The sequence below is a fragment of the Elgaria multicarinata genome, chromosome 6 (genome assembly GCF_023053635.1).
Source record: "Elgaria multicarinata webbii isolate HBS135686 ecotype San Diego chromosome 6, rElgMul1.1.pri, whole genome shotgun sequence".
Classification (NCBI taxonomy): domain Eukaryota; kingdom Metazoa; phylum Chordata; class Lepidosauria; order Squamata; family Anguidae; genus Elgaria; species Elgaria multicarinata.
The window spans coordinates 101,927,132-101,951,298 of record NC_086176.1 but is presented as its reverse complement, the minus strand read 5'-3'; the positions used below and the strand labels follow the sequence as shown (position 1 = coordinate 101,951,298).

The 24,167-nt window shown below is 43.9% G+C and overlaps 1 protein-coding gene across 3 annotated transcripts in view; it reads right to left on the bottom strand.

The window, feature by feature from the left end:
- Positions 1-24,167, bottom strand: part of PDZD2 (PDZ domain containing 2) — a 212,467-nt gene that overhangs the window by 50,951 nt on the left and 137,349 nt on the right. For all 3 annotated transcript variants that reach the window (XM_063128182.1, XM_063128183.1, XM_063128184.1), the window contains exons 5-7: positions 21,390-21,560; positions 2,854-2,974; positions 301-446 (exon numbers count right to left, since the gene is read on the bottom strand). In XM_063128182.1, coding sequence (XP_062984252.1) covers positions 301-446; positions 2,854-2,974; positions 21,390-21,560 — 438 coding nt within the window. The remainder of the gene's footprint in view (positions 1-300; positions 447-2,853; positions 2,975-21,389; positions 21,561-24,167) is intronic.

The following is a 24,167-nucleotide window of genomic DNA, read 5'->3' as shown; positions in this document are numbered from 1 at the left end:
GCTAAGGCCCAAGAGGCTTTCAGTGTTGGGACCAGATGGTCTTTCCCAGAGAGAAAGAATAGCCACGTTGCCTAAGGTGAGATGGTTGATCCTGGGCAATCTTCTCTGCTCCTTCCCCAGCCCCACCGAAACACACACCTGCACAGTTTTCTTATTTTGGGGGTGTTTTCTGCTTGTTTGATTTTATCCTTTTGTGTCCCCCCCCCTTCAAACTCACAACAATGAATGAGGCTAAAACAGTGGCTAAAATAAGGACAACGTGGCCATTTAATCACAGCAGACTCTGTACTTTTCTCTCACCTGTCTGGTTCCTGTGTCCAGATGCTGTGGAAGAGAATGTTTTCTCCCTCCCCGGGAATATTTCAGTGCTATTTCATAATTCACATCTCCATTTTCCACTGTCAACTCATCATCTTCTCCCACAGATTCTAAACGAGTTGCAGCCCCTAAGGGATAACCCAGAGATGCCATTTATTATACATATATCAAAGCATCTTTTAACATCTGTCAGTTGTGATGGAATCAGGTACATTACCTTCAACATTTTGTATGCTCATTCAGAGGTGATTGATGGGCGCATTTCCTAAATCATATAAACTCAGTATGATGAATTTTATCTTTCTATACACACACAAACACACGCCGCATTCAAGTGGGTAGCAATAATTTATTATGGGAGTGATACATGCACACCACTCTTTTCAAAACATTTACTGGAACGTAGGTTAAGAGGTAGTCAGTGGTGAGTGTAAAAGATTGCAGTGGAAAGTACTATCAGCAAACAAAGCGTGTTGTGTGTACATCTTTAGGACTGTTAAAAGTAGTTTATGCATCCCATCCAACCAAATGCTGGTTCTTTGCTTTAAAGGCCAAAGAGGCTGGACACCTGGGTACCATAAGGACTATGAGTCCCGGTATAGGGGAAAAGGTGGGATATTACTCATCATCACCATCAACATCATCATCATCATCTGTTTGCATTCCATCCTGTACATTTCAATCAATATCAGAGGTGCTGCTCCCGGGTTACCCCACCAATGCAGGAGTAGTGTCAGGATATGGAGGGCAGGGCCTTCTCAGTCAATGTAGAACACCCTCTCTAGGGAAGCCCATCTGATCCCAACCTTTTCAATTTAAGCTGGATTAAGAGCTCCTTCAGATGGGGGGAAACCACATTTCCCTACCAGCTAGTATCGTTGTTCTGCTTCCTGTTTCACTTCCGCATTGGGTACAAGCTCAAATTACACAGGGAAGTGTTCAGAGACCACGTGGCCCCAATAGAACAATGGGAACAGAGCCCTTTATAGTGGAACTTACATAGAATCATAGAATAGCAGAGTTGGAAGGGGTCTACAAGGCCATCGAGTCCAACCCCCTGCTCAATGCAGGAATCCACCCCAAAGCATCCCTGACAGATGGTTGTCCAGCTGCCTCTTGAAGGCCTCCAGTGTGGGAGAGGCCACAACCTCACCAGGCAACTGATTCCATTGTAGTACTGCTCTAACAGTCAGGAAGTTTTTAACTTGAGCCCGTTATTCCGTGTCCTGCACTCTGGGAGGATCAAGAAGAGATCCTGGCCCTCCTCTGTGTGACAACCTTTTAAGCATTTGAAGAGTGCTATCATGTCTCCCCTCAATCTTCTCTTCTCCAGGCTAAACATGCCCAGTTCTTTCAGTCTCTCTTCATAGGGCTTTGTTTCCAGACCCCTGATCATCCTGGTTGCTCTCCTCTGAACACACTCTAGCTTGTCTGCATCCTTCTTGAATTGTGGAGCCCAGAACTGGACTTTCCTGCAAATGGCAGGAAATCCCGACTTACTTTTAAAAAGTCGGTTTTCTGAGGCTTATTTTAAAATGGGAAAACTGGCAAACAGAGCAGGAGACACATGGCAGGATCGCTGCACTGTCAAAATGTCCCGTGAAGAACCGTGAGTGGCCAGTCACGAACGTGCGATAAAACACTCGTCTGATGGTCCTCTTAGTCATGGCTTTCTAAGGAAACTTTTGAGGTCAGCAGAGAAGAGTAAGCCCAAATTCCCTGATGGTTGCTCTTATGCTGCAGCTATAACTCTGAGCATAGCAGAGCTGGTAGCTCAGCAGTAATGAGCAAGAACTGAATTTCCTTAAACAATGTTGCAGACACAGAAAGCTCATTCTTCTGTCTCTCTGGAAAGATAAATAGTGCTGATATTATAGCTGTATTTTCTTCCTTCTCCTGGAATATACAACGCAATCCCAATTAGTGGTTGGAGTGTTGGATTGGGAGTCGGGAGATCCAGGTTCCAGTCCCCACTTGGTCATGATACTCCCTGGGTGACTTCAGGCCAGTCACAGACTCTGAGCCCAACCTACCTCACAGGGTTGTTGTTGTGAGGATAAAAATGGAGAGGAAGAAGAGGATTACATATGCCACCTTGGGTTCCTTGGAGGAAAAAAGGTGGGATATAAATGCAATAAATAAATAAATCAGTTTTTCAGTCACTATTAGTCACTGGGAGTGAGGCATTGTGGGCTAGGTGGCCTGGGAGACACAGAGGGACAAAGGGTCTCTGTGGCACCATGAAACGCTCTGAGCAAGGACCCCTCAAAGTGAGGCATTGGAAGGGGGAGAGGAGAAGGAGGTGGTGTGGAGAATAGGAGGACACATGTCCTCCTCTCAGGCGACAGGAGGTAGGAGGGTGCGGACCCTGGCTGGAGACATCAGGGACTGAAATTGACACCTTCTACAGGCAAAGGATGTTCTCCACTCCTGAACTAGGCTTCCTGTGGATGGACCAGGCAAGAATACAGCTTTCCTTGATGCTTGAAGTATTCTACAATCTTTTCTTCACCCATTGGATGAAATTCACCATACCTTGGGATCGGCTCCTGTACTTCAATATTCCTCCCCCCAGAGTTGGGCTTTGGCAGTTTTCTTTGGATCCCTCAGCACCAGTAGGATCTGGAGACTTATCTGCATCTGTTATATCTGTCACCTGAAATTGGAGGAAAAGGGAAATGTTGAAACATCCAGCCAAGCTGCTGGAACATGTTGTCGTTTCCGCAGCTGGATTAATCATTATCCTAAGGAAGCTACAACCTAGGACCTCAGGCAAGGTAGGGACCTCTTGCTGTGGCACAATTACACAGAGGTTTCTAATCGTGGAAAGAATCCGCCTGTCTTTCTCCCCGGACTGCAGTTTAGAACATAGGAACTCACTGCAAGATGACAGAAGCAGCTGTGGTCTCAGATGAGAAAATCATAAACACTAGAAGCTTCATCAGCACTAGGAGTAATATATTTTTCAGCATTTTAGATAATTTGGGGGTCAAATCAAGGTGAGGCGGAAAGCAATGGCTGGCATGAGAATTTGTGGCTTCATTCATTCAGGTCCATCTCTGAGTATGACAAAAGAGTGAACAACTCTGGGTGCCCCAAGGAACTCTACATCCCAAATAACAGTTATACCAGGGGTGGGAAATTTGTGAGCCTCCAGATGTTGGACTCCAACTCCCATCAGCTCCAGCCAGCATGGCCAATAGCCAGGGGTGATGGGAATTGTGTTTTGGCAGGGTGTTTATTTCTCAGCTTTTTTTTTAAAAAAAAAATAGTGCTGATTAATGTAAGCTGCTCCAAGGACCAATGTAGGTCAAATGGGAAATATATTGTGGGTAGGGCTGTACCACAGCAGTATCACACGTGCTTTGCATGCAAGAGATCCAAGGTTCAATCTGTGGCATCTCAATTTAGGGCAGGGCAACACTCCTGTCTGAAATCCCAGAGAGCCACTGACCGTCAGGGTAAATGATATTGAACTGGATGGACCAATCTTCTGACTCTGTATAAAGCGTCTTCCTAGGTTTTAAATTAGTACCTGTATTTTCCCCCCTCCCTGCTAGCAACTTTGGCATAAAGAACTCCTTTCTCAGCACCTATTCCCCAAGCCAACCCCACCCCAAACTGCTTTTAAGGTATTTCTTTTTTTAAGTCACTAGTGCCTTTTCTACATCATACAAGTATTCCGGGAGGGAAGGGAGAGGATCTCGTGATATTCTGCTCGCGAGATCCTCCCCTTTGTCCACATGCAAGCACGACATTCCAGGAGGAGGGAGGGATGTTGTGCCCACCATTTATTTATTTATTTAAAATGAAGATAAGCACACGTGCGCTCCAACTAAAACTAAGTTAAAAAACAACAACCCCAATCCCTCTCCCCCCCCCACCCCCTATGGGCATAGAGCGCCTGAAGAGCTCCATGCCCTGTGCTCATTTCCCGCCTCCTCGTGTTTACTCACAAGGAGGCGGGATGAAACAGGGACGGGCGCCCACACACCTCCCGCGGTCCTGGGATGATCCCAAGACCACGGAAAGAATTGGGTTTTCCCAGGGAATACTTTTCCCTGGGAAAACCCGCACTCGTACCCTCTTGCCCCCGGGAGTCCCTGTGTGTCATTTGGACGCACAGGGACTTGACCATGACCAGCCCAGATTTTCGGGTTGGTGTAAAGACAGCCTAGGAGACCAAGACACAGGTCCAATCTACAAGGCCAATTTAACACAGAGAGAGAGCACATTGGGATTGTTCCTGACAGATGATGCTGTCACCAAATTGCAGCAACCCCACAGCTTTCCTCTGGAAAAGACTTGTTTTTGCAGTCATTTTAATTCGTATTTTTTCTTACACAGGCTCCTGAGCAGTTACGCGGATGTGCTTAGTGGTTTTTCTGTGTCCTTGGTCAAGGGGTAGGGCTGCCAATCCCCCCCCCCCATTCCTCTTTTCCCCCATTCGCAGTAGGGCACTTTTGGACACAGACTTCCTTTCCCACTTAACACTACTTCCCATTCACAAGCATTCATAATAAGGCCGTAGTCTGCTCTTTCACTCATAATATTTCGTCTCGTTTTCCTATTCACACTATCACAGTAGCGTTGTTTCAAATATCCACAATTGTGCAGTAGCGTTCTTTTACCCTTCCAAAATACTCCAATGATGAATGAGAGGGGAGAGCTGTGGGGTAAACTACAGGGCCTTAATTCAGCTCTTCCAGTAAATTTCCCTGAGCAGGGGAGCATGGACGGTGGCTGGAACAAGCCTCTCTCATTCAATGTGCAACATCTATGCGGTTGATGCCGTTCAGTTCAACTGGTGGGACTCTGCCCTCCCAACCCCAAAGTAAGGCGGATTAAAGTGCCGTTTGACCTGTGAAAGCAGGTTTTTAAGTAGTGTATACTCTGCTTTTCTTCCTTCATGTGCCACTGACGAAGCAAAGCCGGTTTCATGAAAATCCAGATAAAACCCGAGATGCTTCTGAATGTGTTTCCATGTAGATTCTATGAAGTTTGGGCCACAGATCTTCCATATCACATGCAGAACTTCATAATATAGGACTAATAATGCTGACCGACTGCACAACGTTTTATGGAACTAATACATGTTAAATACTTTGTTCTGAAGTGCATTACGAACAAATAATGATAATAATAGTATTGAGGGGTGAAAAACTCACGTGAGATATGACTATGTTACAAAGTTATAATGGCGTGCTGGATATTTTTTTGGTTACAGATCTCTATAAACATCAACAACAGGCAAAAAGGTTCTATGTTTATGATGAAACACAATATTGCTATACAAATGGTGCTGGCCTCAGGGAAAGGGCCTTCCAAATTTCACAAGTCATGCCAGAGGCCTAGTGTTTATTGTACATACTGCAGCTTTTCTACTTTCTGAAAGCCCCAGATTCCTTCCTGCTCTGAAAATAAACAGAAATTCAACCCATGAAGCTTGTACAAATTTCTCATGGCCCCTAGTTTGTAATTCTTGGCTGTAAAAATGAGCTGTGGTGCAATGCAACTCTGGTCTTATTCTTTCAGCCATACATGAATGTAACCTTTTTTTTAACCGACTGCTCTTCTGCCAAAACAGTAACCAATGCCATTTTGGGTTGTCTTGCTTTCCCGGAAGTGACACTTATCCCGTTCTGGATTCGTAGCGCTAATTGAAAACAGGAATTTTCAAACTGTGTTCCAGAAAACTCAAGGGATTCCTGAATGAAACATTCAGGCATGGTGGGCAATCTGTCTGAAATACAGATTTTATATCACTCCTGATTATTCCCTGCAGAAAAGTGTTCAAAAGAGCAACACTGAAGTATGCCCATCAAGTATGCCAAGCCTAGGGTGACCATATGAAAAGGAGGACAGGGCTCCTGTATCTTTAACAGTTGCATAGAAAAGGGAATTTCAGCAGGTGTCATTTGTATATATGGAGAACCTGGTGAAATTTCCTATTTATCACAACAGTTAAAGCTGCAGGAGCTAGACTGCAGCTACACTGTGACCAGATTTAAAAGAGGGCAGGGCACCTGCAGCTTTAACTGTTGTGATAAAGAGGAAATTTCACCAGGTTCTCCATATATACAAATGAGACCTGCTGAAATTCCCTTTTCAATACAACTGTTAAAGATACAGGAGCCCTGTCCTCCTTTTCATGTGGTCACCCTAAGCCTCTTTGAAAAATCAGTGTCCATCCTAGAACATCTCTCAGAATCTTCTGCATCACACAGAGTTCCATGGCAGTGGAAGAAGGAATCCCTTCAATACAAACAAGATTATGAGGAAAAAGTGTTGTCTGAGGTAGTGTTGTCTGAAACCAAGGAAACTTCACACAAACACTTTTCTCCTAATGAGCGGCACAAGGAATTAGATCTGGTGACTAAAGTGCTACTGTGCATTTCTAAGGATTAAGTTGGACACTGAAGAAGGAGAAACTGTACAAATTTATCTATCCAGCCGCACACAATGAGATACTGCCCCCAACTGCTGCTTGTGTAGCAGCCATTGCTGCAATGCCACCATTCTCCTCAAGGGAGGAAAAGTGAGGTGAGGAGAACATCAGTCACATTTCTCCCCTAGTCTGGAAGCAGCTCTGCACTTCTGAGTGCAGCCCACTTCACATGACATCATCAAGGGAGCTTTGCTTTAAGTACCAGCCTTTTGCAAAATGGCCTTGGCCAGGATAAGGAGGGAGGGGGCTATAGAGCAGACCTTTGACTCACTATGGCCATGGCTAGACCAGGCAATATCCAAGTGATCGCCCTGGGATTATCCCTGTGCATCCCCATGATGCATAGGGGATCTCGGAAGCAGGGAGGGATGATTCCACCATCACTATCATTTCACTCAGGGGATCATCAGACGAGTGTTTCATAACATGCTTGCTGCTGGGCATTCCCGGATTTTCGTGGGTCCTATTCACAACGCCTCCTGCCTCCCATGCACCTCCTGCTCTTTCTGACCTTCTTCCCATGACAAAAAAAGACCCTGGTAAGTCTGATTTTTTTTTTTTTTTTAGAAATGGAACTTGCCACGACCTCTTACTGTGTGCAGGAGAAGCGGCGTGATAAAAACGCCCACTGAATGGGCTACGTGGTCGTTGTTTACTTCCTTTTTCTTCTCAGTTAAGAAAGAGGAAGTATTGTGAGACAGAAGCGGGGGTGGAGAAACGATGTTAGGGTGCCGTGATTTCCCCCCGCCCCCATCTGGTGAAGCCCTGTTGTTACCCCACTAAGTTTGAAAAGAGATATATCTAAAAATTATTATTATTTATTATATTTATATACTGCCCCATAGCTGACACTGTCTGGGTGGTTTACAAAGATTAAAAACAGTGAATGTTAAAAGCAAGTATACAAAAGTTAAAACCATAAAAAGCATAAAAACAGACAATATCCACTTAAAACAACTATTCTGGGGTCAGAATAACCCAGTACTCCATGAGCGTCAGAGAATGCAGGAGTCAAGTAGCCTCCCACAGCTTTTAGGGAGAATCTTTTCAACGTTCTGACTTGTTTACTTAGCATTTCCGCCTATTCAGATCAGAATGCAGTTCCAGCAATTGAATGTTTATCTTGCTTCTAGATCTTTTCTTTTGACAGACATGCAAATAAAAGGTTCCCACCCGTACTTCCCTTTCTAAACAGGGAACACTTTTGCTGCCAGATTAGCCAGAGGAAGAAAATAATGATAATGACACCCCATGGGTATCAACAAGGGGCCAAGTCCCCCAAATTCTGGCATTTATCTCCATCACCCATTTGTTTCAGTTTTTTTGCAAGGAGTGATCATTCTTCTGATGGAATGATCCCTTGAAGTATTTTGGCTTGAAAGAAAAGGACATATACCTTCTCTTCATTTATAAAGCACCACTCCAAACTGGGGATGCACAATCATCCTTTCATTTGATCTCTTCTGCCTCCTCCCCTTCCCCCTTCCCTCCCAAGGACATAGAAAGCTTACCTGTACCTGGGAAAGGGGGCAGTGGAAGTAGTGGTGGGCACTCTAGATCCCTGTCAAAGCATCCTTTCCCACCAAAGACAGGAATTGCAAGCCTTTAGCATTGCCAGTGGGAAAATGACACTATTTGCATGTCAGTGTGGGAGGCCAAATGTCAGTGGTGGGAGGGGCTGAAGCTAGCAGTGGGAAGGAGCAGAGCCAAAAGTGGGTGGGGAGCAGCTTTTCCCTCCTTTTCTGCCACCCTCTTCTCTCTCTCTCTCTCTCTCTCTCCTTCTTCTTCCTTCCTTCCCACTCACCCAGAGGGCTGCCAAGGAAGAGACATCTCTGTTGCTGGAGATATCAACTGATTGCATTCAGAGGGTTTTAGAAATTTGGCTGAGGGCTGCATGCAGTCCGCGAGCCATGTGTTGGCCATCCTTGCTCTAAGTGTTACAGTCCCTCTTTTGAGTTCTTACTTTAATTAATGCCCTGGCTTGACTACAGCATATGTGACAGTCCTTCAAACTTCTTTATTTTTTGAGGATTTGTATTTATATAGGCCCCGTTTAGAAGATACCTTAAACCACGGTTTTAACTATGGTGGTTAAGCCAGAAAGCTAGGCCGTGTTCAGAAGACACCTTAAACCATGGCTTTAACCACAGTTAATATGGCCTTTTGCCTTAGTCACCATGGTTAAAACCATGGTTTAAGGTGTTTTATGAACACAGCCCAGCTTTCTGGCTTAACCACTGTGGTAAAAGATATGGTTTAAAGTTGTTGTGTTTCTCAGAACACTCCTGCTTTCGATGGGAGGCAAATGATGAGGCTTGCTAAGTAATCCACAAAGCTTTTATTAAATAGAGTCTAACTTCTTGGAAACGTCCCCCTAGGCAAAACTATGCAAACTAAGCAAGACAATTGTCTGTTCAAGAAGAATAGGAAGCCACTTCTCAAATGCCTGTAACTTCAGAGAGCCTGGTACGGAGGCAGATTCTGGCGTAATCGAACCGACTTTCTCACGCCTTCTTTCTGAGCTGTGCGTTTTAGCTTCTGGCAGACCCTAGCATCAGCTAGCTTGTCGGGACGCTCACCTCCAGAAGAAACCTCACTTCCCACTGACTGTGTACGATTTGGCCTTGAAGAGATAAGCTCTAGAGAGGGCTGACTCCCAGCTGGAGAATCACCCATGAGAGCTTCCTCCCCCACTGGCTAGTGTCTGGCACTGGGTCTTCTAGTTCTGAATTTGATTCTGTTTGATTACCTGAAACATCTTCTCCCATTAGACATGACAAAAGTGTCTTTTGAATGCGGACATAGTTAAGGTAGAAGAACCATGTCAGAGGAGATAGCCCTATGTAAACTCACTAACATGGAACTTCAGCATTGAGAGCATCCCTTTCATGGCATCAAAGATAACAAGAAACGGAAGAATCACTCCTGAGATACTTTTTCAGTATGCCTTTTGCACCGTTCATGTCGTGATGTGCTCAGAGCAAATCCTGCAATGTAACACATTACTTTCCGAAATAAATGATCTAAAGGCCAATTTTCAAATTATGTAGATTATGCTTTTTCAGCACAGCATCTTTAAAATACATTTTTACAGAACCCGGTAGGGATCGAATTGCAAACAGCTGCAATACTTTTCTGCAGATGTGATCAAGCTACACATCAAGAGAAATTTCCCTGCTATGGTTATCTCTATTATCATTATGTTAATAATAGCTAGACTGCAGAGCAGCATTAAAGCTAGTTTCATTTCCGTCTTTTATTTCTAATCTTACATTTCTAAGGCAGCCTTCCTCAAAATGATGCCCTCCAGATATGTTGGATTATAAATCCCACCATTCCCAGTAAGCTAGGATTTTGCTGGCTGGGGATGATGTCAGTTGTTGTTCACAATTTTCACTAAATGTATGTAGATATAAGCACAGACCAATGAGAAAGAACGGAATATTTAAACTCAGCTTATTTAGGGAGGTGTGTGTGTGTGTGTGTGTGTTTGTGTGTGTAAGGACCAAGATGGGACCATGGCTACCCATACCTGAATCTTGACCCAAATTGGCAGCTCAAAATCATTGTCAGTGACTTGAGCTGAAAAAGCTGTAATCTGAAGTGCAACGAGGCAAAACCAGGCAAAAGCAAAAGGCCAAGTAGTATGTATACCTTTAGCTGGCCATTTTAGAGATTTCATAATAGTGACAAATTTTAGGTACCAATGCTGCACACTGTTATTCGGACCTGCGCCTGAAGAGGGCGCTGAGGACCAAGCACACATAGCTCAGTAGGCTAGAAGATCCCATCCTGAAGTATCCCAGTCAAGCTCTGGATGAGCATGTGTGGATGGACTGGTTCATATTGTACTTTTTTGCTATATGCAAGTAGAAAAGTAGAACCCTTCCTAAACTCTGCCTGTGTTTACATAATGAAGAAAGAAGAACCATCTATATCCATAATAATCCACTCGTTCTTACCCTGCAATCCACCACATCAATGCTTTCTTAAGCACGGACAGAACTTCTTGAGAAAGTCCAGCATCTGCTAAGACAGTCAATTCACCAGACCCCAAAGGTGAGCTGAAATGTTGGGACAAGAGAATGGGGAAACCATCTCAAGTGACTCCCGCCCAACATCGTCCCATTTTTATTAATGTCGGCTCACTGTTTATTACACAGGCAACGGCCGAATCTTGGACATCTTGCAATTGCAAAACTTTGATGTCATCACATTGTCAGCCTCAACTTGGGCCTAACTTCAGCCCACATCTCCTCAACCTGCACTTTTGCCCCTTTACAGCAGCCTGAGGGCCGAATTCAATTTCAGAGAAGCTTTCAGGGGCCACATTCCAGTGGTGGGCAAGGTGAAAGACAAAGGGGGTGGGGCCAAAATCCAAAGAACACTGGTATATTGCAGTTTAAAGCTCTTAAGCCTTTGGAGAGGCATTCCACCCTTTCAGAATGCAGGAGGGGGAAACCACACAAAAGCTGGGGAACCACCAAATGATTGGTAGTTTGATGAAAGGGGTGGGGCCAGGGGAAAGGGGGTGGGGCCATCTGGAGAAGACCAGGAAAGCTAGATTGGGACCAGATTTGGCCTCCGCACCTGACGTTCCCCACCACTGCTTTACAGTATCTATTAATTTATTAATTTCTAGGCCACCCTTGAGGGTAAAGTTCTCAAGGCCACATATTTTCGATAATAAAATTACAATAAAGCCACATCCAAAGAAACCAATACAATCCAGTAGACTGGATTGCCATAAAACCAATACAATCCAGTAGACTTACGCTGAAATGCCTGGGCAATTTTATTTATTTTTAACCATCTTTGCCTGGTGCCAAAAGGACAACAAAGTTCGTGCCAGTGGAACAGCATCCCTGAACACAGCAGGGTGCCACAACCCAAAAGGCAATATCAACAGTCCCCAGCTGCTGAACCTTATGATGATGGGGAGTGGGGTGGTCCAGAGGAGGGCCTCAGATATATTACTTCATTGGCAGTCCAACCTTGCAGCGGGGACCCGGACGTCAGCCCCAAAGTCTTACCCTGATGCATTTGACAAGCAAATGAGATAGGAGGACACCATATTTATTAGCGACATTTAGATCCTGCCTTTCCTCTGAGGAGCTCAAGGCAGCATGCATGGTCCTCCCCGTTGCCCCATTGCATTTTATGCTCACAACAAAGGGAGGGTTCAGGAAGGCTACTATGGGGGGAAAGTGGTCCTTTAACATACCAGTGCTTTGCTTGGAAACTCCTGCTCAAAGATATATTCTTTATTAGATACCCCACCCTGACCTTACATTTCAGATTGTTTCTCCATCAGGCTGGCCCTACCATTAGGTAGAGGGCTGAGGATAACCTGTGATAGCAAGTGTTGGGAGATGGTGAGGGACGAAGAGCTGCTGGAGGACAGAGCTGTGAGCACCATGCATGGCAAGCCCTGCACTCTGTTGCCCTCAGGTGTGGTGGAGGATGCTGTCCCACTGCCAGCATCCAAATTCAACTGATAATTTGGTATAAAGGTTAGATTGTTGGACTGGGACTTGAGAGATCCGGGTTGTAGTCCCCACTCGGCTCTGAAACCCACTGGGTGATTTGGGGCCAGTCACAGACTCTCAGCCTAACCTACCTCACAGGGTTGTTGTGAGGATAAAAGGGAGAGGAGGAGGTCCATGTGAGCCCTTGGTTCCTTGCAAGAGGAAAAACAGTGGAGTATAAATGAAACAAATAAGTAAGCAGTCTGTCTGATGGACTTCTATACATGTGAACCGCCCAGAGAGCTCCGGCTATTGGGCAGTATAGAAATGTAATAAATAAATAAATAAATAAATGGAATTGGAGCAGCGAGGGAGTGCCATCCTGTCCTTCACCTAGGGCAGCAAAATGCCTTGAGCCACGCCTGCCCTTCCCTATTACATCACTTCGGTCCATCTGGCCCATGCCTGTCTACCTGAACTGACAGTAGCTCCCCAAGGCGTCAGGCAGAGGCCTTTTAACCAGTGACGCTGCAGGTTGAACCTTCTGCACAAAACTCATGTGCTCTACTGCTGAGCTTTCGCCCTTTAGGGCAGGGGTGGGTGGGCAATGTTGTCCAGGGCCCAATTTCCCCTTGGACCGCTCTCCCTGTTGAAATTCAGTAGAAGGCCACATTTTTCTTTAAAACAAGCCATGCAGGGAGCATGTACCTTGTTTTAAAGTAAATTTGTGATCTCCTGGGGCTTCCCTGAAATTCCCAAGGTGGAAGCAGGGTCGTCAACAACAACAACAACAACAACAACAACAACAACGCAGCCCATGCATTGATCACCCCTGCTTTAGAGATCCTTCATCAGGCAATAATGCTACACTGTGAGAAATAGCTAAACATTTTTAAGGTCCAGAGTAAATACAGCTGAACAAAATACAAGATTCCTCCCCCCTCCACGCACTCCAAACCTACACTGGTATAATTTTGCCAAAATCATAAGCAGGCTGTGACCCTGTTCAGACAACACACTAAGCCATGGTGGTAAGTTTTTTGAGCTAAACACTATGGCTTAGCATGTCATGTGAACCATTCATAACTATGGTGGCTACATAACCATGGTTTAAACTTACTCATTAACCATTTGCTGCAAAAGGGTTAGTGGCCTAACCATGGCTTAGCGTGTCTGAACAGGCCCTATATGGACTAAATGCAGATGCAGAAACTCCTCACACAAGAAACGGCATGTAAACTTTAACCAAGGATATCCTGCTTCTGTTACTAACAGCAGGCGTATTACCATCCACAAACCCCATGTGGAACCATTTAGAACATTAAGATGAGGTGAGAATTCGCTCCATTAAGTTTTACACAAAAACAAGCATTGCCGACTACGAGCACATCTGCAAGGGAACTTCTAGCATGTTGGGCATAGCATTTTAGCACTGAGGTCTGGAAGAAATTCCTTTATTTGCTAATTTCATTTATACGCCAAACCTCCTGTCAAAACACCCACACCCATGGCTTACCAGTTAAAACAGTAATAAAACCTAAACAATTTAATCTTTACAATGTCAACATACAACACATATCAAAAGAGCTGTTTTGGACCTGCAAGTTTTCTATCACACGCACAGGACAAACACAATGCAGGAAAGGTTTCGATATGGAAGTGAAGCGGTACAGAAATCCCTGTGGGAAATATCATTTCATCTTCCTTTCTCCCAGCCTTAACCAATCCATAGCACTTTAGAAAATCAATCTTAAAAACACACAAATGTCGCAATCACATGCTTAAAAAGAATATTAAACTGAATAGCTTATGCTGAATGGGATGGGGGCAATTTAACACAAATATCAGTATGTTACAGATCATTTGGGCTCCCTCAGTTCTGTAGAAAGTGGGCTGTAAAGATTTCAAATGTGCTCTTTTCCTTTGCCTTGCAGCCTGAATTTTATGGATTTGGTCTATTTTTGCGTAGGTCTTTATGTTATATCCCAAACTTCGACTTTTGCCTTTGTAATAAAGCAGCACTTTCCTTTTAAACTGCAGCTATGAAACTTCGTTGCCTCAATAGGCGAAGAACTTAAATACAAGCCAGAATGTGTAATATTTCCATTAGACTGCAGCCGGTACCCAGAGCGATTTTACTCCTCTCTATAACTTCCTGGAAGCTGTCTACAATTTGTGTTAAAATTATTGAATCAAACAGAGCCTGCTTTTCAAAACTCAGGGCTGGAGCTGTGGTCAGTGTTTAAGGGCCCTCAAAAACTCTGGAGCTGGCACTATTTGCTAGCTCTGCTCTCTTCCTCCTCCTCCTCTTCCTCACTGTTGATGCCTATCCAGGGCATGTGGGGGGAAAAAACACTGATAAGAGCAAGGTGAAGGAGGAGGAGCCTCCAGTACAACCAGAACTCTAAAGAAGCTATCCAAGGTGCTTTGCTTTGCATCTTGGATAGCTTCTTTAGTGTCCTGACTGATTCAGACTGAAACCCAGAACAGTTTCACTGCCCAACTGACATCAGAGCATCCACTGGCCTTTAGCTGGATTGGGGTGATTACTCATTTGTAACTGAACATTAAACCTCGCAAACGATCTTATATATATATATATATATATATATATATATATATATATACACACACACACATATACATACACACGCACACACACCTTCTTACCTTTTCCTAGAGTTGGAAGACCTAAAGACGGGAGTGCACGCGCTGGTAACTTCGAGGCTCGACTTCTGCAATGTGTTCTACATAGGGCTACCTTTGTGCCTAGTCCGGAAATTTCAACTAGTTCAAAATATGGCAGCCATGTTGGTCACCGGAACACCTAGTGGTGCCCACGTTGCACCAGTTTTAAAATCTCTTCACTGGCTGCCAATTAGTTTCCCGGTGAAATATAAAGTGTTGTTTATTACCTTTAAAGCCCTACATTGAACAGGGGGTTGGACTCGATGACCTTATAGGCCCCTTCCAACTCTACTATTCTATGATTCTCTGTGGTTTGGGTCAACTTACCTGCAGGATCGCCTTCTCCCATACAATCTGCCACACACACTCAGGTCCTCTGGAAAGAATTTACTTCAGTCAGCGAAAACTAGGCTGACAACCATTACCCAGAGGACCTTCTCTTCTGCCGCTCCCAGGCTGTGGAATGGCCTTCCGGGAGAGATTTGCCAACTTAACAGTCTTTCTGAATTTAAAAATCTATAAAGACTGATTTCTTCCGGCAGGCCTACCCAGTCGAATTTTAAGATACCTGGCTGTTATTTTAATAATGTATTAGTTTTATATGTTTTTACATTATTTTTGTATTTGACGTTCCCCACCTCGATCCAGAGGGAGATCATCATCATCATCTCCCTCCCCAAACTTGAAATGTCACCTCCTTTGGCAGGAGCCACCATGATCCAAGGCAAGAGGAGAGCCAGCTTCCAAAGATAGACAGGACACCCATTTGGGTTGGATGTAGGAGACCTGATCAAATGCTCAAGTACGGAGTGATGCTACTAAGTGATTAGCAGAAGCATTAAAAAACCAAAACAATGAGTCAGTGTTAGCAAGAATGTGCAAATATAGAGCCCTTTCAGCTTTGTGTGTGTGTGTGTATCACTTAACAGATTTTTGTACAATGTAAACTCAAACAGAGCCAAAGATTTTGCAACGCTGCAAAACTTCCAGAAAGCCTTTCCCCTCCCTACAAACAGATGGTTACTATTTTAAAAGAGTGTTAGGTTACACACTTATATTGGATATTTCAGCACCTGCAGGAAACAGCCTCTTGTACCTTTTGCAGCCCCTCACCATGGCAAGGAAGGAAAATGGGATGTGTTGTTTTTCATAGGGTTTTGCTATCAGCCCTTACCTTTACTAGGTCCAAGCCACAATATGAGTTAATCCATATGGTTATTATCAAGCAGGAATAAATTCTTTGCTATTTTTTTTAACTATACCCCTGTTGTTTCTACAGTTACGGTCTACTTAGAAATCCTAGTCTGTTGTTTCGATCCCTCCCTGGCCTAATGAATTTATAGCAAGCATTTTGGTCAAACAGTGTGACACATGGTCCACATGGCAAGGAAGACACTTGGTTCTACTCAAGACGAGAACATTGGGACCAAGGAAGTAGCAATTCCATATAGAAAGGGCGGGGGCAAAACCATGCATGCTCCACCAAAATTAATGAGGGATACGAGATTAATGCCGGATTAACGGAACTAACGCAGGATGGATGGCACCGTCCGTACATAAGAAGATAGGAACAGCCCTGAAGGATGAGAGTTAAAGGCGATCATCAAGTCCACCGCATAGAGCTTCGGCTATTGGGCGGTATAAAAATGTAATAAATAAATAAATAAATAAATAAATCCTTTCCCCCACAGTGGTCAGCCAGATGCCTCTTAGGAAGCTCATGAGATGGGCAATTGTTCTGTAGCTACTATAACTCATGCTGCGTCATGCTGGTGAGGGCAGAGGTGGCCCTAAAGTAGCCCTAGGCAAACCGTGCAATCAGTACCTCCACTCCAAGCTCCAAGAAAAGATCTAGGCTGAGGTTTTCGGTAAAATGGGAAACATTTTTGTCCCTATCTTCCGTTCAATGAAGAGGCAACCCCCCACCTCGCTGCCCGCCATCTTCAGAAGCAGAAATACTATCATTTGCATCAAAACACGCCTAAAATGGATTTTGTATGATGCAATTTGTCAGCACAGAGGATCTGATAAAAACAATGGAGATGAGCACAGCAGAAGAACTGAAGTCCCAACCACAACACCCAAGGCAGGTCCCTTGAAGAAGGGTCCCTGGTTGCATACTCAGGGCAACGTGGTGGACAAGGTGCTCCCAGCCCCCAGGCTTAGCCCTTCCAAGGGCAAAGGAAGCCTTGGCTGCTCTCTGGGGAGCCTCCCACTCCCTGCCTCTGACTGGGAGCAGCAGCAGAGCAAGACGATACTGTGTCACCTGGGAGAAGACCAGGTCCCAAAGGCAGGTGGCCGCACAGCCAGCCTGATTTGGCTCCACCGTCCCCACTCGGTCCCTCACTCACCTCCACAACATCAGTTGCACATGGGAATCATCATCATCATCATCATCATCTTCATTATTTTATCTGTATTTTTAAAAATTTGGATCCCCCCCCCCACACACTTAATTTAGCATCCTAGGTGATCTCCTAGTTCACCTATATGGACGGGCCACCCCTGGGTGAGGGGTCCTCTATGGCAGGGGTGAGGAAAATTTAAAGCAGGGTCTACTGGGAGATTTGCAGTAGATTGACAAGGTCTTCTGACTCCCAGTTGTTTAACAACAGCAGAAAAAGAAGGGGGACTTTGTCTAACATAAATTATGCTACCGAAATGAAGCTTGGGGCCGTGGGGACTTTGAATGAAAGGACTTTGAGCTCTATTCAGGTTCTGAAAACAATTTCCTTGGAGGCACTCTGTGCCTTAATGAGCCACTGTTTTGCACCAGGCCCCAGCTGGTAGACCCTGAGTGCTAGCGATAAACAAAATAGATCCCACAAGCCTGCCCAGTCTCACTTCTGAATTCCCCAAGATGAATCAGCTCCCACTGCCTACATGTTGAGTTCCTGGATGTGACAGACAGATCCTAACTTACATGCAGCAATATACTGTATATATTAAATGTTGCCATAATGTAACCAGAGATCCGGGTGGGATCTACACTAATGGTTTAAAATGTTAAGGAAGGGTTGTTGTTGTTGTTATTATTATTATTATTATTATTATTATTATTATTATTATTATTATTATTATTTATTTATTTATATAGCACCATCAATGTACATGGTGCTGTACAGAGTAAAACAGTAAATAGCAAGACTCTGCCGCATAGGCTTACAATCTAATAAAATCATAGTAAAACAATAAGGAGGGGAAGAGAATGCAAACAGGCACAGGGTAGGGTAAGCAGGCACAGGGTAGGGTAAAACTAACAGTATAAAGTCTGCACAACATCAAGTTTTAAAAGCTTTAGGAAAAAGAAAAGTTTTTAGTTGAGCTTTAAAAGCTGCGATTGAACTTGTAGTTCTCAAATGTTCTGGAAGAGCGTTCCAGGCGTAAGGGGCAGCAGAAGAAAATGGACGGAGCCGAGAAAGGGAAGTGATAACTTTTTGGGTCCCATGACGCTATGGTTCTTACGTTTTATCGTTGTTGTATTTTCCTTCCTTCTTTCGTTGCATTTCTTCCGTTGTGACATTTAAATAGCGTTGCAAGTGTTCCTATGTGCCCCCTTACATTGTAATAGCTGTATCTCACTGACTTTTGAATCGTCGATTGTCAGCCAATCACTTTCCTGGGGACGTGGATACTTCCTTTCACAGCCTAAAACTAGTGCACTATAAGCTCCAAAGGGCTTGAGGGAGGAAGCCATAGCTCAGTGGTAGGGCATCCTGCTTTGCACGCAGAAGGTCCCAGGTTTGATCCCTGTCTTCTCCAGGTAGGGCAAAGAAAGAATCCTGCCTGAAACCCTCGAGAACTGCTGCCGGTCAGTGTCAACAATACTGGGCTAGATGGACCAAGGGTCTGACTTGGTATAACATAGCTTCCTATGTTCCTATGACAGTTACTGATAGACCCATCCTCTGCGAGATCAAAAACAAATTATTTGTTTCTCTGACAAAACCCTACAAGAGGGATAGTGGAGCTCATGTACCCACTGTCTGAATAGGCATGGCTTTTCATATTTCACGCAGAAAAATATGTCAGTGGAAGGAATATAAAAGGAATTAAGCCAGGCTTCAGATCTATTTTTGTTATTATTATTTTGCTTTGGGGCTAACGAGAACACTTTTTAACAAGCCTGTCCAAATTCATTTAGGGCTCAATCCTATGCATGTTTAGACGGAAAAAAGTTCTACGACTCCCAGCATTCCCTAGCCATCCATGCTGGAAGTTGTTGGAGTTTTTTTTCCTGTCTAAACATGCATAGGACTGCATCTTTAATTCCTCAATTAAAATGAAATTTTAATGTATATGGCATTTCATCATTCAGAAGCATTAATTATAGACCAGTCTTGGAGATCCTGATCCTATCAGACGTGGTGCTGTCATACATACATGCATGTATAATCAGATGGCTTATATATGGTTGTTCCATTATAGAACAGCTGGTATTGTGCCTTGCATTGCGAGCCAACAAAAGTCATGATTCCTGTGCAGCGTTGTGGGTTGATGGTTCTCCTTCTAAGTCTTTTGTTGTCATGCCTCAATTGTCTCATTTCTATCCAGAACTGCGAACAAAAGAATCGGTTTTATACCAAGTCAGGACTTTGGTCCCTCTGGCTCAGTGTTGTCTACACCAGCCTTCTCCAGATGTTTTGGATCACAATATCCATCATCCTTGACCGCTGGCTGGGGCTGATGGAAGTTGTCATCCAAAACATCTCGAGGGTGCCCAATTGGGGAAGGTTGGTCTACTATGATGGGCAGTGGCTCCCCATGGTTTCATGGTTGGTCTATGGTTGGTCTACTATGACAGGTAGTGGCTCTGTCATGGTTTCATGGTTGGTCTACTGACGGGCAGTGGCTCCGTCATGCTTTCATGGTTGGTCTATTATGATGGGCAGTGGCTCCGCCATGGTTTCATGGTTAGTCTACTATGATGGGCAGTTGCCCCCTATGGTTTCAGATAGGGGCCATCTCCAGTCCTACCCGGTGATGCCAGCCATGGAACTGGGACCTTGTGGTGCGAATCATGTTGCTCTACCACTTAGCCACAGCCCTTCCTTGCTATGAGGGAAACATCATTCACCTATCTCATTCTTCAAATCTTCTCAACTTCCTGCACTGGCTACCTGCCCACTCCCATAACCAGCACAAAAGGCTGTTACCTTTAAAGACTTCTCAGTTTCTCCTCTTGTATCTCAATATAACCCTACCCAAGAGCTCTGCTTCTCTAGCTCTAACACCAGCTGCCCAAAAGGGTCCTGATCTCCGATACAACTTTGCCCTCATCTGGAACTTATGCCTGGAACCTCCTGCCAGAATATCCCCTTGATGCCGCCTTTCATGCCTTGCTTGAGGGCTTCTGAGGAGGCATCTGGTTGTCCATTGTGGAAAGCAGGAAGATAGACTAGACAGATGTCTGGTCTGATTCAGCAGAGCTCGTCTTCTGTTTTCTCTCTTTTTCGGATCCCACCTTTTCCATGAAGCCATGGGAGCTCCTTAATCTTGTACTGAAGCTAAGCCTCAGGCATGAAACTGCTTCTGTCCATATTCCTCCCCTGTTATCCTTGCGTCTATCAGTCTTCCCTCCACATCCCTTCTGTTTTTCCCCCTCTATCAAACTGCAAGTTGAACGTTCCTCGGCCCAGGGACTAGTTGTCTGTGTTTACGTCATTCTGTAAAGTGTCATGTCCACGGAGAACATAAATAAATCACCACCTCCAGATGCACATCAACCACGCTGCACAAACAAGGAGGCACGACAAAGGCAAGAATAGAGAAGACACACTTGGATGCCATCACAACTTCAGTGTATTCCTTGTAATCATGAAAGCTACACAATGGCAGATTCAGTTGTAAGTATCTCGGTCCAAGTAAATTGCATACAAAAATGGGAATATTAGAGGAAATGCAGATTTATTTCATTTTATTTATTACATTTTTATACCGCCCAATAGCCAAAGCTCTCTGGGCGATTCAGGTGAAAATAAACGCATCTTTTTGTGCAGCTTAAAAAAAAAATCACAGGATGATGCAGAAATGGGATAAAAGGGATTTAGGATTAGACACACATGAAACTGACACAGACCAGAAATAGGCTGATTTGTCCATCACTACTCCAAGGCAGAGTAGCACTGGACAAATCCGCCATGGACCTTAATGAGATTGGATTCCTGAGAATCCAACCTGCAGAGTCCACATGGACTGACTCTTCCTAAACTGTGACCACAATTTACACATTAGCTAAGCACTTCACGGCCACAAATTGCATAAAATATGCTAATTATGGTTGTAATTTGTCCAAGATACAGAAATTGCAGAGTGTGGGGGGAAACTTACCGGAATCCAGAGAATGTGCCAGGGGCTATGGAGAAATCTGTTGAGCCCCAAGAGGGCCAGATTTCCCCATATGGACCCCACCACTCTGGACCAGACATTGGGGGATTCACTTATCCCTACACCAAGGTCATACTTACAGGTTCCAAGACTTCTGGCACCAGGGTCTTTCCTTTGGCGTCCTCTTCATCTTCTGGCTCTTCATTCTCTTTATTGTCGGTCCAGGGAGCTGTGTCTTGAGCAGAGCAGGTGCTAATTAGGTCTGGCAAACTTGTAGATGGGTAACTGAGAAAATCCTCTTCTGCCCCTTCCTATAAGAAAGTGAAGAAAAAGCCACAGCATTATGTATTTCCATATACAAGTTCAGCCATCTGTACATTAATCCTGTAAGGAAGGCCTGTAGTAGTATCATAGCACAGATGGCGGGCAAATGCCAGGAGAGATGCCATTGGCTCATAAAATTGGAGGCAACTCCACACGGAGAACATTTATTTTATTTATTTTATTAATTCATTTTTACCCCGCCTTTCTACCATGAAATGGGTCTAAGGCAAGTAACAATGATAAAGGACACTATTTAAAATAAAAAGATCCTTAAACCAATAATAATAATAATAATAATAATAATAATAATAATAATATATTTATTTATTTCTTACCTGCCTCTCCCTTTGGATCGAGGCGGGGAACAACATTAGAACAGGAATCAATACATCTTAAAAATTCATGATTTTACATTGATCTGGATAGGCCTGCCGGAAAAGGCTAGTCTTTAAAGCTGCCTTAAAATCACACATAGAGTTAATTTTACGAATCAACTCTGGCAGGCTATTCCACAATCTAGGGGAGACAAAAGAAAAGGTCCTCTGGGAAACTGATGTCAGCCTAGTTTTAGATGACTGAAGTAAGTTCACCCCAGAGGACCTGAGTGTGCGGGGCGGACTATATGGGAGAAGGTGATCCCGCAAGTAATCTGAACCCAAACCATTTAGGGCTTTAAATGTAATGACCAACACTTTGTACTTTCCCCGGAAACTAATTGGCAGCCAGTGGAGTGATTTTAATGTTGGTGTAATGTGGTCACCCCTAGGTGTACCGGTGACCAACCTGGCTGCCATATTTTGAACTAGTTGAAGTTAATAGAATGAATATATTAAAAAACACAATTTAAAAACTCAAAAATAGAAGAATAAAAACCCAACCTAACAGACCAGGTGATGCCTCAAAAAAATGCTTGAATAAAAATATCTTTGCCTGCCAGCAGGTGGACAGCAAAGAGGGAGCCAGTCTGATATCCCTCAGCAGGGAGTTCCAAAGTTTGTGATCAGCTACCAGGAAGGCCCTTTCTGGTGTCCCTACCAAGTGTGCACCACCAGAAGGGCTCCCTTGATCATCTTAAAATGCAGGCAGCCAAATGCACATGTTCTGTCTCTGAAACTCCCATGGTATTTCACCTGATGTGGTGAAATACCATGGTATTTCCCATGGTATTTCACCTCACATTTTCCACAAAATCACTGCACCCACACAATCAGTCGACAACCTGTGTCCATGATGACAACACCCTTTAAATATGCTTATCTGTCAAATAATTACTTTATACATGTTCATTATCTAATGGGCCTCCTCCCACCCTCGTTGTTTTCCTGTTTCTGAGGTACTTAAGATATATTGTTGTTATTGTTGTTGTTTATTACCTTAGCTATTTGCTCCTCATAATCTTTCTTGGCTTACCTTATTGTAAGTGCATTTTATTTATTTATTTGTTTGTATATTTATTTTTAATTTTAAAATTTATTTTTATTTTTAAAATATCTGGTCAAGAGGGCAGGGCTCCTTCAGCTTTAACTGTTGTGATAAAGAGGGAATTTCACCAGGTGCTGCATGCATACAAAGGACACCTGCTGAAATTCCCTTTTCTATACAACTGTTAAAGATACAGGAGCCCTGTCCTCCTTTCCATATGGCCCCCTTGCCCCTTCATCCATAAAAAGGATCATCATTACAATAAAAACAATATCAAACCTAAAGATAAGCACAGTCACACTGAGGGGGCATAAAAACTATTTCAACACTTGGACAAAATCTCCAAGTTTCATTTTATGAAAACACGCACACCAGCAATTCATTCTTTCGTTCAAATGCTTTTAAAAATAATAATACAATTACAGAATTAAGCTTTTTTTAAAAGGCGTAACTGCAATCATTTCTAAATCATGTATGGTTCAACAATATTGATAATGCTAGCTTTTTATTAAGACAGGAGAATTGTGGATTACAGAATGAGCAAGATATGGTTATACCCATGAGATAAGGGAATAGGACAACTTGCTTCTATCATGCCCATAAATTTCTATTCAAGCTAGTTCCTACAAAATCTATGCAAGCTAAATTCCCATCCTGCATCCTATGCATGTACATCTCACTGTGTTCAGTGGTGCATGCTCCCAGGAAGTGGGCATGTGATTATGGCCTTCATTAATTATCCTCAAACCAGTAGCTCTAGAATTACGCCATAAGTAAACTGAGGAGCTGCATCTATAGGGCTCTAAGCCCAGGCTGGAGACAGACATTCATCTTTAAAAGAGCTGGAGGTGATAAGACACAGGCATTGCACTCGTGGTACATCCCGTACATTGTCCCATTGTTGCATGCCTCATGGGGGGAAAAAGACTTAAGAGGAAAAAAGGTGTTCATAGGATTTGTTCGCACAGGGCTGACACAGAGGAGCTTCAGATGCAGACAAGCTGGAGGGGGTTCAGAGGAGGGCAATGAGGATGACCAACAAAGCCCTATGAGGAGAGACTGAAAGAACTGGGCATGTTTAGCCTGGAGAAGAGAAGACTGAGGAGAGACATGATAGCACTCATCAAATACTTGAAAGGTTGTCACACAGAGGAGGGCCAGGATGTCTTCTC